The 12,144-nt window shown below is 39.9% G+C and overlaps 1 protein-coding gene across 3 annotated transcripts in view; it reads left to right on the top strand.

Moving 5' to 3' along the window:
• Nucleotides 1–12,144, top strand: part of LOC126291877 (YTH domain-containing protein 1-like) — a 47,734-nt gene that overhangs the window by 21,648 nt on the left and 13,942 nt on the right. For all 3 annotated transcript variants that reach the window (XM_049985601.1, XM_049985602.1, XM_049985600.1), the window contains exon 2: nucleotides 3,150–3,198. In XM_049985601.1, the coding sequence (XP_049841558.1) occupies nucleotides 3,173–3,198 (26 nt within the window). In that variant the 5' untranslated portion in view covers nucleotides 3,150–3,172. The remainder of the gene's footprint in view (nucleotides 1–3,149; nucleotides 3,199–12,144) is intronic.

Raw genomic sequence — 12,144 nt, 5'->3', positions numbered from 1 at the left:
GCATTGCCATTGTTTTATCTTTTCAGTGAAGCTGTGCTGTAAAGGTGTTTTCTCCCCAAATCAGTTCAGTACCTCCTTATTGTTTACATGATCTACCCATCTCATCTTCAGAATTCATCTGTAGTACCACATTGCAAAAGCTTCTATTCTCTTCTTGTCTGTACTTTTTTTGACTACATTTGACATCCTTATAAGGCTGTATTCCAAACAACCACTTCCAGGAAAGCCTTTTTTTTTTACTGTTGCCAGTATGCATTTTATACCATCGAAACAAAACCCCTTAATTTGACAAAGTTACAATCTTTTTACTTTTATTTACACTTGTTGAACCCTCTTTATCCATTCTGTTTAACTTCACAGTCCTTGCCATCTCTGAGAGGATTACTACAAAGTTTTATTCCTTGGCAGAATGAATTTTTCACTCTGCAGTGGAGTGTGCGCTGGTACGAAATTTCTCGGAAGATTAAACTTCTGTGCTGGACTGAGGCTCGAACTCGAGATCTTTGCCTTTCATGGGCAAGTACACTACCGACTGAGTTATCTGAGCATGACTCACAACCTGTCCTCACAGCTTTACTTCCACAAGTACTTCATCTCCTAAATTCCAAACTTCACAAAGTTCTCTTGCAAAACTTGCAGGATTGGGACTCCAGGAAGAAAGGTTATTGTGGAGACACAGCTTAGCCACAGTTCAGGGACGTTTCCAGAATAAATTTTACACCCTGCAGCAGTGTGCGTGCTAATTTGAAACTTTCTGGCAGATTAAAACTGTGTACCAGATGGAGACTCGAACTCGGGACCTCTGCCTTTCGTGGGCAAGTGTTCTTCTGACTGAGCTTCCCAGCCCTTCTCGAGAAGCTGAGTCGGTAGATTACTTGCCCATGTAAGCAGAGGCCTCGAGTTTGAGTTTCAGTCCAGCATGCATTTTTAATGTGCCAGAAAGTTTCATTTTTATTTCTTGTATCTGAACTTCAGTTCCCTTTCCAAATTTCTCTTCAGTTTCCTTATCGCTTGGTCAGACTGAATAACACTGGGGATAGGCTGCAGCCCTGTTTTACTAACTTCCCTGATTCCCTTTCTTGTCCTTCAACTCTTTTAGCTGCATTCTGGTTTGTTACACGTTCAAGTTGTAAGTTAATTTTATGCTCCTTGTGTTGTATCTCTGCTACCGTTTGAGTTTATCAATGTACAGTAGTAAATTGTGGACTGTGCGAAAACTGGGAAAGAAGAGAATTGAAGAATTTGGGACATAGTACTATAGAAGGATGTTGAAAATTAGGTGGACTGTGATGAAGATAAGGAACGATAAGGTCCTCCACATAATCTTCAAGGAAGGGTACGTGAGGAAAACACTGACAGCAGGTAGGAAGCTGTAGAAGGTAAAAACTGTGGAGGGAAGACAGATATTGGCATACATCGATAAATAACTGAAAAAGTTCGGTGCAAGTGCTAATTGGAGAAGAAGAGGTTGGCGCTGATGACTTATTACCTCCAATAACTTTGTAATTGGCAAATACCATTGGCAGGGTAAGGCAGTGTTGCTGGCTAGTACGTGGCATTCCACTTTCTTGTGCAATCAATATGAATCACTCCAAGTTCGGCTCCCCCTCTACCGGTGTAATCTTGCACCACTCGGTGAGGCTGTACATGTACCTAGTTGACATGGCGAGCCCACGGAGCCCGAGAAACAGCTGTGACTGGCAGACGGCTAGTCTCTACCACTCAACCGACTGTAATGTCAGTTGCAAAGTTATTTTAATCGGACTTTAATAGCTGAGAGTAAAGATGATCCTAAAACTTGCAAATTTTGAAACATGCTGAAATGTACCACATGGAAATTTTAAAAAGTGGAACAAGGGCAATGGCTGCAACAGGAAAAAAAGGTAAAGAGGGAAATTTTCAGTCAGTAACAAAACAACAGAACATCTCGCAAACCTTATATATTTGTGTAGACATATGATGCATTTTGTAAACCAGACAGGCACACAGAGGTGAATTTAACAAATTGTGATAACATCATTGGAAAATTAAAAAGAAACTGTGATAGACATTCGGTGTACGGTAAGAAATACCGAATGATGTACGGTAAGAAGTACCTCAGATTTGACAATATGATAGTGAAAACAGCTCTTGTATGTGGCACTGAATATTTGACTCTTCTCCAAAGCCAGAATAAACAGCACACAGATGAGATTTTGACACACTCTATGGGGCATTGTTCTGAGGGACAGGTTCAAAACAATGGCATATAGGAAAAGTGGTTGATGTACAAACATACCAATCTAAATAGCATGACCACGTAAGTAGAAAGGCAGAGAACAAGTTACCATTTAAAGTGCTCCAGTAAAAACACCAGGGAAGTAGGATGGAATAATCGGTTTGTGAAATTATAGAATGAGAGATTACTAATATGTGTGAGTAATTTTGATGTATTCTATAGTTATATTTTTGCCCGTGCTGAAAACACTTATTTTTGGACACTAGTTTGATATGTTCAAGCTTTCAGTAACTTTCAAGGAATTAACAAGAATTTCACTGTCCAAAATCCTCATATTCCCTCGAGGATCTTTGCTAGTTTAAAATATACAGAGGTTACATAGTGCCAAAAAATAGTTGTCTTGTCGATTAGCTTCAATGGTCAAAGCTGACGAGTTGTATCATATTCGTCACTACTTCCAGTAACTGTATTAAGCTCCTGCAAAAGATGAAGAATGTATGTACTCTGTGACAGACTACCATTGAGTGCCAGTCCCTGAAATCTGGGTTGCTGATGGAATTGAATGTCAGTGTGGGGCGGATTGAACTACTGTGTTTTGTTGTTATTAAGAGTTAGCCTATTAATAGTGGACTGGAAAATCTACTCTCCAGAATGTGACTTACTACATTATTCACTACGTGACCTTAGTCTGTTACCATTATTCTTGTACCATACGGCAACAAACGAAAAAACTTTAGACGTCGAGTACTGTTGAAGACAAATAATTAATGTGTGTTGGAGCTAGTAGTAGTACTAGTGTGGAGCTATGTTACTGTGTCCTGGTCAGGTGGCAGCTCGTTTGCTGTTATGTGAAACTGTAAAGCAACCTGTGGTTTGTATTATTACTGTGATATGTAATACTCAGTTTATAATGGCTCTTCACTGATTTCAGGTGCTGTGGTGATTTACACAGTCATGTTTCGAGACAGAAGATTGACAAAGTAAGTATTACGTGATTCTAAATACCCCCTTTGCTGAAATAATGTAGGTAACTCCATACGTGCTGTGTTTACCACTAAGTGGAGAGCTTTTTTAATCGCACTGCCGTTATTGCTTCTTTATTGACTGAGAAAATGGTAGTGCAGTACTTCATACATTACAGCAGTGGGACTGTGTTATTTGCCATCAGTGTAGGAGCACAGTTTGTTTAAAGTAGAACATTGATGTTTCAAACTGCACAGGAAAATTTAGTTCTCATTGTAACTGACGGACAGCAATTAATTAAGTTTCGGATGCACTATACGGCCAGAGTGACTTTCCTCTGTGTAACAGCAAGGTTATTTTAGTTTGGTGTATAAGTTTGTACCATTTTTTCATAAGTTTAACATACACAATAGATACACATAACAGATACTTAAGTCATCAATAATATATTCTCCTTCACTATTTATGACAGTCTGCCAACAATGGAGTAACTTTCCGATTCCACAATTGTAGAAATCATGTGATTTTGAGGTGTAGAACTTGTCGAGCCATGTTCGAAGAGCATTTTCATCTGGTAAGGAAGTTATTTGAAGATTGTTCAGTAGAGAGCAGAAAAGGTGAAAATCTGAGGGAACAAGATCACGTGAATTATGTGGGTATGGTATGGCTTCCCAACACAACTCCCATAGTGTTTTTTGTCACCTCGCATAGTCTTCGTGGGTCACTGTTCTTGGATTGCATCTGCAAAACATCTCAGTTGTTGACAACAGACCTCAGGGAAGAAGTTTGTGGTATACTGTGCCATCTCTGTTCCACCAGATGCATAACATTATCTTTTGTGGACGCACACAGGTCTTTGTGTGGGGAGTTGGTGCTTTGCTCAGCCATTCCTTTCTTTTCCTGATGTTGGCGTAAAGAGACCATTTTTCATCAGAAGTAACAATATAGAACAGGAATGTTCAGTGTTTTCATGAACCAACTCATGATGAGCAGGCAGAGACACACATTTGGCCACCCACTGATTTTTGTGATTTTGGCTTAGAGCATGCGGTACCCATACACCTGATTTCTGAACCTTCCGCATTGCGTGCAAATGCCACATGATGGTGGCATGATCACAGTTTACCACATTTCGCAGTTCTCAAGTACCATGACGTAGATCATAGTGGATTAATGCATTTAAACTAATGTCAAAGTGAGCCTCCTTAAAATGAGAGAACCATTTTTTTGCTGTGCTCTTTCCAGTAGCATTATAGACAAAGTGCAAATGTTTTAGGCTTCCTCCGCTGCTGTCACTTATCTATTGAACTCGTACAGAAGAATATGTTGGAAATCTGTCTCCAAATGACGAAGTAATAGTATGTAAACTCAAATGGCAACAGTGGACTACAAATAAAAAATGACAATTGATAAATAAACCCACAGCAACTGGAATATCAACATGCAAACCAAAAATGCTATGAACTTATGCACCAACAATATAAATACGAATCAAATATAGCACCATGACTGATGTATTTTGAAGGTAACTGAGTTGACAGAGTGTGTTGAGTTCAAATGGTGATACAATTGTAAGAGTACACAAATTCGAGAATTCTGTCAGGTTTTATGCATATTACATGTTCCTGAGTCCAATGTTAAGTCTTGTTTGTTTAGAGGAACTGTCATAAAGGCAGAAAATGTAATCGTTGCCACTGTTGGCCTCAGAAATTAGCCAGTCCAAAATGTTCAAGGAGGTGCGCGCGCGAGCACGCACACACACACACACACACACACACACACACACACACACACACACACACACACAGAGATATTGGTGTTTACTATTCGATTGCTGCAGATGTGCTTGCTTCTCAGACTCGGATGTCAGTAACAGAATGGTTTTTGAGAGGTGATAACATACAACTTTCTCATTCTTCTCATTACCCAGGAGCTCCAGTCTAAACATTCCGATACAGTTTGGCAAATGATTTTCTTCTATAAGTCATCCAAGCGGTGGCAGTTCTTCTGTTAATCTTTCCTGTGATATTGAAAATTAGTTTCTTGATCACAGGCTTCCATTCCCCAAGCGTCCCTAAGTATTTTGTGCTCTGTTCGGAATGAAACAAGCCTCACATTTTTGCATGTGCAATGTATTGTTGCTCGGGCTGATTTGTAATGTAGATAGTATGCACAAATACATACTAAACAACTGAAGGCTCCTGCCGGGTTCTCCTAATTATTACCTTTTTTTGACAAGCAATATGGATGATACCCTTGAATGTGCCACTGGAATTATGTTACAGGCAAACATTAGAGAGGCTGGTATGTTATTATTGATGTATTGCACTATTGCTACCTGTGCATACAAAATGTTAGAAAACAATTTATTTATTTTAACATTTGAATATTTTTTTATTAATATTTTATTTTCTTATGCGGCTAATGATTTGAAAGTGAATGCAAGCTTTTGAAACAAGTCACTGTTAAAAATTGTATGTACTGGGCCGGAAATCTAATTAAATTATACATGCCTTTGCTGTTGCAGTCTGCTTTACAGACAAGATTTCTTTTCTTCTGGGATTAACTATAAGGTTGCAAAGTAATTGGAACAACTCATATATGAAGACATTTGTGTGACTACCTTTCTGTTTTGACCTGCTTCAAGCTATTCCTTCCCCTCCTCTCCCATGGAAGGAATTATTAATTCTGAAATCTAGGAAGCATCTCATATATATCTCAGCAGTACTAGAGATTTTGCAAATGAGAATAGCAACAGTATGCAATGAAAGTTAACATTTTTTATAAAGTAGATGCAACATGGTTCACAGTCACCACAAATTATGTTGTCAGTTACTTTCTGCCACACTGGCAGCTATTGTATAGGTCAAAATATCCCTTTACTTTGCTTTTGTTATTGATTGGTTTTGACTCACAGCGTGAAAAAAAATCTGGGTTCAAGCAAGATGAGAGGGTTCTGGGAGGCAAAATCGTAAAAGTCTTGATGTAGGTTTAATTTCAGTGTACTACTTATTAATTTTTCTTCAATTTATGCTCTTGAAATAACTTTCAGTTGGTTCCTGTAACTGTGAAGATTTATTACATAACAGTGTACAGGTATCCAATCTTAATGGAGAGATCGTTCACACTAATAAAATGATCTGATATTTTACAGAAATATTCACAAGTATATTGTTGAAGAACATCGTCACTGACAAAAATCTTATGGTCGCTCAATCCGAGGCTTCCCACAAGCAGTCTGTGCAGTGTCGGAAGCTGCGTACCATGCCTGCTGCGATGTAAGGGCATCTGCGGCAAACTCTAACCGCCACATGCTGCCCAAAGAGTACCACAAACAAATATTAAAATGCAAAAAAAATATTTTAACTAAAATATAATATACTACATACAAAATATTATTTGAAAGTGGATTTTAATTACTGAAATGTTTAGAGGGCAAGTGCTAAAGAAAGGGAAGAGTTTAAAGTACCTGGAGAGCATAACAGAAGTTTGTGTTTAAAATAAAGAGATAAGTGAAATGGGAAGGTAAGCACACGGATTCCTGCAGAGCGGAAAATGCAAATCTTATACCAACTATATTACTCTCCAATTCATAAGTATCTGAAACGTGTAATGAAGAAAAGGCAGGACAGGATTTGCTGGTACGGATAGAGTAAGGAATGAGGCGGTGAGAGAAATAATGAAGGAGAACCCCTAGCAAGAGACAGTATAAAAGGTAAAATTAAGGTGGTACATCCATGTTAAGAGAATAGAAGTTAATAGAATACAGGGACAGGCTCGTGAAATGCCAATAGAAAGCCAGAGACCGAAAGAAAGGGAAAGGCAGATGGATCATTGGGTGAAGGAATGTGTGAAGAAGAGACGAGAAGACTGGGCAATGTGAAGAGGGAAACATGGTGTGGGGATATGATATGATGGAGAGGCCTGTGTTCCAGATAGACCCAGCCAAGGGCTGTGGACTGTAGATTATGACGACGATTGAATGTTTTCGCTGTGAGGCCTTTTTCAACATATTTTTTGAAACACTTAACATGTGTAACATAGTTAAATTACAAAATACAAAACATCCACTGATTGCTAATTCCAAAGAATAAACATATTTGGATTACAGTCCAAACACTCGTCAAATCACCTAATGGTAAAAATGATAGGGGTTGATTTATGTGCAGCAGAATTTAACACAATTAGCATTACAAATAGTGGGATATAGTAAAGGACAGCATCATGTAAAATAGCAAGTGGTTCTTGAACTGCAGTGGCAATTATGTAGTGTACCACTTAGCAGTGAAAGAGTATTTCTGGATTGTATTCAGTGTCACCTTGTAACCAAGGTGTCATAGATCTCAGTGACACATTATGCTCTGTACGATTCAAAATAATGTTACAGTAATCCAGAAAGTGATACTGCCCAGTCTATGAGCATGAGTGAGGGAAAGAAGAGGATTTCGTTATTCTGTAGGATGTGTTTGCAGGGAATTCGTGCCAGTATCTTCTCTTAACATAGGAGTAACTGACAGTAACATAATTATGATGTGTTATGATGATTATTAAATGGCTAACACCTTTTTGTGTGGCAGGTTTGCTGTTATGATGGTCCACAGTCCAAAGACTGTTTTGTTGCAGCTCTGCACTACAGTGCATCCAGTGTACAATTACTCCAACCTACACCTGTTTGAACCTTCTTACTGTAGTCGAGCCTTGGTCTCTCTCCACAATTTTTACCCATTGTAGTTCCCTCCATTATCAGATTGTTGGTGCCTCAGGATTGTCCTATCAGTCTCTCCCTTCTATCAGGCCAATCATGCAGTGATGCTCTCCTGTCCCTCCAGCGTTCTTATGTGGCACCACATTATCGTGTCTACTGAAACGTAATAAAGTTGTAACACTCCTTGCTGTTATGTAATCCACCTGACCGTCACCACCGAGGAAACAATATTAATAGAACTTTCTGATATTTGTCACTAGACATTATAAAGCTAGTTGATACAGTCCCCATTAGCATGTACAGTGTGTATTTTTGAGGCAGCACTAGTGATCGAGATGAAAACAGAGTACTTCTAACAGACATTCCATAGCTTGGCTGTGACACCAAGTTGTCAGCACTGTAATACATAAGTGAAGTTTGGAAGGTAGGAGACGAGGTACTGGCAAAATTAAAGCTCTGAGGACGGGGCATGAGTCGTGCTTGGGTAGCTCAGTTGGTAGAGCACTTGCCTGCAAAAGGCAAAGGTCCCGAGTTCGAGTCTCAGTCCTGCACACAGTGTTAATCTGCCAGGAAGTTTCATATCAGCGCACACTCCGCTGTAGAGTGAAAATTTCATTCTAAGTTGACTATCATTGTACAAGCACTACAAACCCTTCAATAATAAAATCATAATACACACATCAAAAAAAGGTTTGCATCTCCTCGCTTCCCAGAACTCCTGAAGATAGACATGGACTGTGGATACTGAATCACAGGCACAGTCCCTTTGATTGTTCAGAGATGTCACTAAACCCACCAAAAGATGTAAACAACCATGCATGAGCAGCGCCTATTAGACGGAGGGGATCTGACAGCCAATTAGTTCCCTCATTCCACCAGCAACGAGGTACACGGCTCGTGTTGTCTGTAGTTCTACCATCCCTAGATGGTCAATACTGCGGTTTGATCGCGTCCGCGTTGTTACTTTGTATCAGGAAGGGCTCTCAACAAGGGAAGTGTCCAGGTGTCTCGAAGTGAACCAAAGTGGTGTTGTTCTGACATGGAGGAGAAACAGAGAGACGGGAACTGTCGACAACATGCCTTGATCAGGCCGCCAAGGGCTACTTCTGCAGTGAATGACCACTATCTATGGATTATGGCTTGGAGGAACACTGACAGCAATGCCTCCATGTTGAATAATGCTTTTTGTTCAGTCACAGGACATCGTGTTAAGACTCAAACTGTGCACAAAAGGCTGCATGATGCGCAACTTCACTCACAATGTCCATGGCGAGGCCCATCTTTGCAACCACAACACCATACAACCATACAACGTGGTACAGATGGGCCCAACAACATGCTAAATGGGCCGCTTAGGATTGGCATCACGTTCTCTTAACCAATGAGTGTCCCATATGCTTTCAACCAGACAATTGTTGGAGATTTGTTTGGAGGCAACCAGATCAGGCTGAACGCCTTAGGCACACAGACCAGCGAATGCAAGGAGGTGGAGGTTCCCTGCTGTTTTGGAATGGCATTATGTGGGGCCGATGTATGCTGCTGGTGGTCATGGAAGGCACCGTAATGGCTGTACGATACGTGAATGCCATCCTCCGACCAATAGTACAACCGTATCGGCAGCATATTGGTGAGGCATTTGCCTGCATGGATGGCAATTCGCACCCCCATCGTGCACATTTTGTGAATGACTTCCTTCAGGAAAACAACATTGCTCGACTAGAGAGGCCAGCATGTTCTCCAGACACAAACCCTATAGAACATGCCTGAAATAGATGAAAACGGACTGTTTATGGACGATGTGACCCACCAACCATTCTGAGGGATCTACGCCGAATCGCCTTGAGGGGTGGGACAATCTGGACTAACAGTGTGCATTGATGAACTTGTGTATAGTACGCCACGACGAATAAAGGCATGTATCAGTGGAAGAGGACATGCTACTACATATTAGAGGTAATGGTGTGTAGAGCATTGTGGACTACCACCTCTGAAGGTCTCGCTGTATTGTGGTACAATGTGAAATTAGTGGGTGTGGTACAATATGCAATGTGTGGTTTTCACAAGCATTAAAAAGGGTGGAAATGATGTTTATGTTGATCTGTATTCCAATTTCCTGTACAGGTTTTGGAACTCTCAGAACCTAGGTGATGCAAAACTTTAATGATGTGTGTATTAGCATAGCAGAGATTTCTAACAGTGCTGTTACATCCACTGCAGCTTGTTTCATTTGTTTGACCACAGAGGTAACCTGTTCGAACTTGTGAAATATTCCTTACAGCCAAAACTGTACTGAGTCTGTGTATAGTATGCCCCCCCCCCCCACCCCCCTCCCAAAAAAAGTTAAATTTTAGGGACTAGTTCCTTACAACAGAGTCGGAAAAAAATCTAGTAAGTGCTCTGAAGCTCGTACCTTAAGAGATCTGAGCACTTGTTCATCTTTCATACTCCGAAAGATGTCTCTTCTACTGCAAGCTCTTTGCTTTTCATATTTTAGGAGGAGGTAGTATGGACAAAAACAAGGAAAAAAATCTAGTAAGCATGGGCTCTAGAATGGATACCTCAAGAGCTATGAGCAAGTTGTTGAGTAGAAAAGATGTGTTTCACTCTAGCGAAGCTAAAAAGTGCTCATATCTCATTTGGACTCCCATGTTTATCAGACATTTTTTCCTTGTTTGGTTTGAAACTTCCTCCCCTAAAATGTAAAAAGCAAAGGCTTTGCAGTAGAAGAGACCTGTTTCATGGTACCAAAGATGAAAAAGTGCTCATACCTCTTAAGTTATACATTTTAGAGCCCACACTTACTTTTTTTTTTTTTTTTTTTTTTTTTTTTAAATCCGTACTTAAAAATCTCGACCAGACTTCTTCCGCTTTGTTAAATAGATGTCACATCACTGCTTCCACTACAGTGCAATTGTAGCATCTGGTGTGGTCCAGAAAATAATGTACCTGTAAGACCTCCACCTGAAGCTGAGCCCGTAGTATCTCAAAAATTAGTTAATGGTACATAAAATCATGTCAATACAAAGAGACTGGACATATAATATATCTACGTAAACTACAAATTTAAATCACAGTTGCGGTTCATCGTCCACAATGGATATAATGAATAGAATATTAAATCCTAATACTCCATCCTTTATTTCTGATACAGCTAATACACATTTCCGAAATTGAAATAACCACATATGCTCACAGTGGGTGCAGGTTACAGATTGTCCTGTTTACTTTCCTTGGGAAAAGCTTGTCGAGACACCTTGGCAGTACATCAGTCTTGGAGAAACCATATTCTCCAGCAACAGGTATGACAGCAGCACAGTGTTTTGTATTCATATTGACATGCGTCAACAGTGGAAAGAAAGCCTACTTTGTCATATCCCACCAGACTGTGCCATGGGGTCTGTGAAGAGGACACACCTGGAGCACTAGGGGATTTGAGTCTCACCGTTAGCAAACATTTCGCTTGCCTCTTCTTATATGTGGAAATGTACTTTCTCACCTATTATTGGGACCCTTTTTCCGGACAGTTCTTTAAGGTCAGTCAGAGATTGCATTGGATTTGGTTTTGTCACAGTCTGAGTTCTTTTTGTATAGCTGTTTTTCAGATCCTTCTGTAGGGTTCTGAGAACATAACACTGTAGTGGGTTACACAAATGGCAGTGACACATTTTCAAATGGAGTGCAGAGTGAATCTTATTGATGTATTCCTCTCTGTCTCAACATTAAGCAATCTTTGTACACTTGTTACAAGACCAGACCAGAGGTATTTTCTAGAAAGTTGCTAATTCATTGGAATACTGTATTGTGGCTAAGGACACTCCTTTAATGTATACTATTAGGATGGTAATGGGACAATAGCTGTGTCCTACAGCAGAGCCACTACTAAAAAAATGTTTGTTATGCTTGTGAGATGAATTTTTTTCCACTACTCTGTAGCTACTGACTCGGCTGCCCTTCTGTGAGTGTGTAGTATGCACAATTTGTATAAAGAAGAAAAAACAACACAGATGATGCTGTGTCATCAGGCTTTAGTGCAGCAAACTTATAATTGTAAAGCCCGACTGTGGCACAGGTGGGGGAAGATTATGCAGTGAAATATTTATCCTCTTCATCAGTAAATTATTACACTATAAAAATAAATGGAAATCATTTTCTCGTGACAGCTTCTGTTCAGTGGAAGAATTTATGTGAAACCCAACTCTTACTTTTCTCACGTGCCGTAAGCTTTGGATCAGGGCAGTCAGTTAGATATTGGGGACGT

This window comes from Schistocerca gregaria, chromosome 9 (assembly GCF_023897955.1).
Source record: "Schistocerca gregaria isolate iqSchGreg1 chromosome 9, iqSchGreg1.2, whole genome shotgun sequence".
NCBI classification, from domain to species: domain Eukaryota; kingdom Metazoa; phylum Arthropoda; class Insecta; order Orthoptera; family Acrididae; genus Schistocerca; species Schistocerca gregaria.
This window is presented reverse-complemented; position numbering and strand designations above follow the sequence as displayed.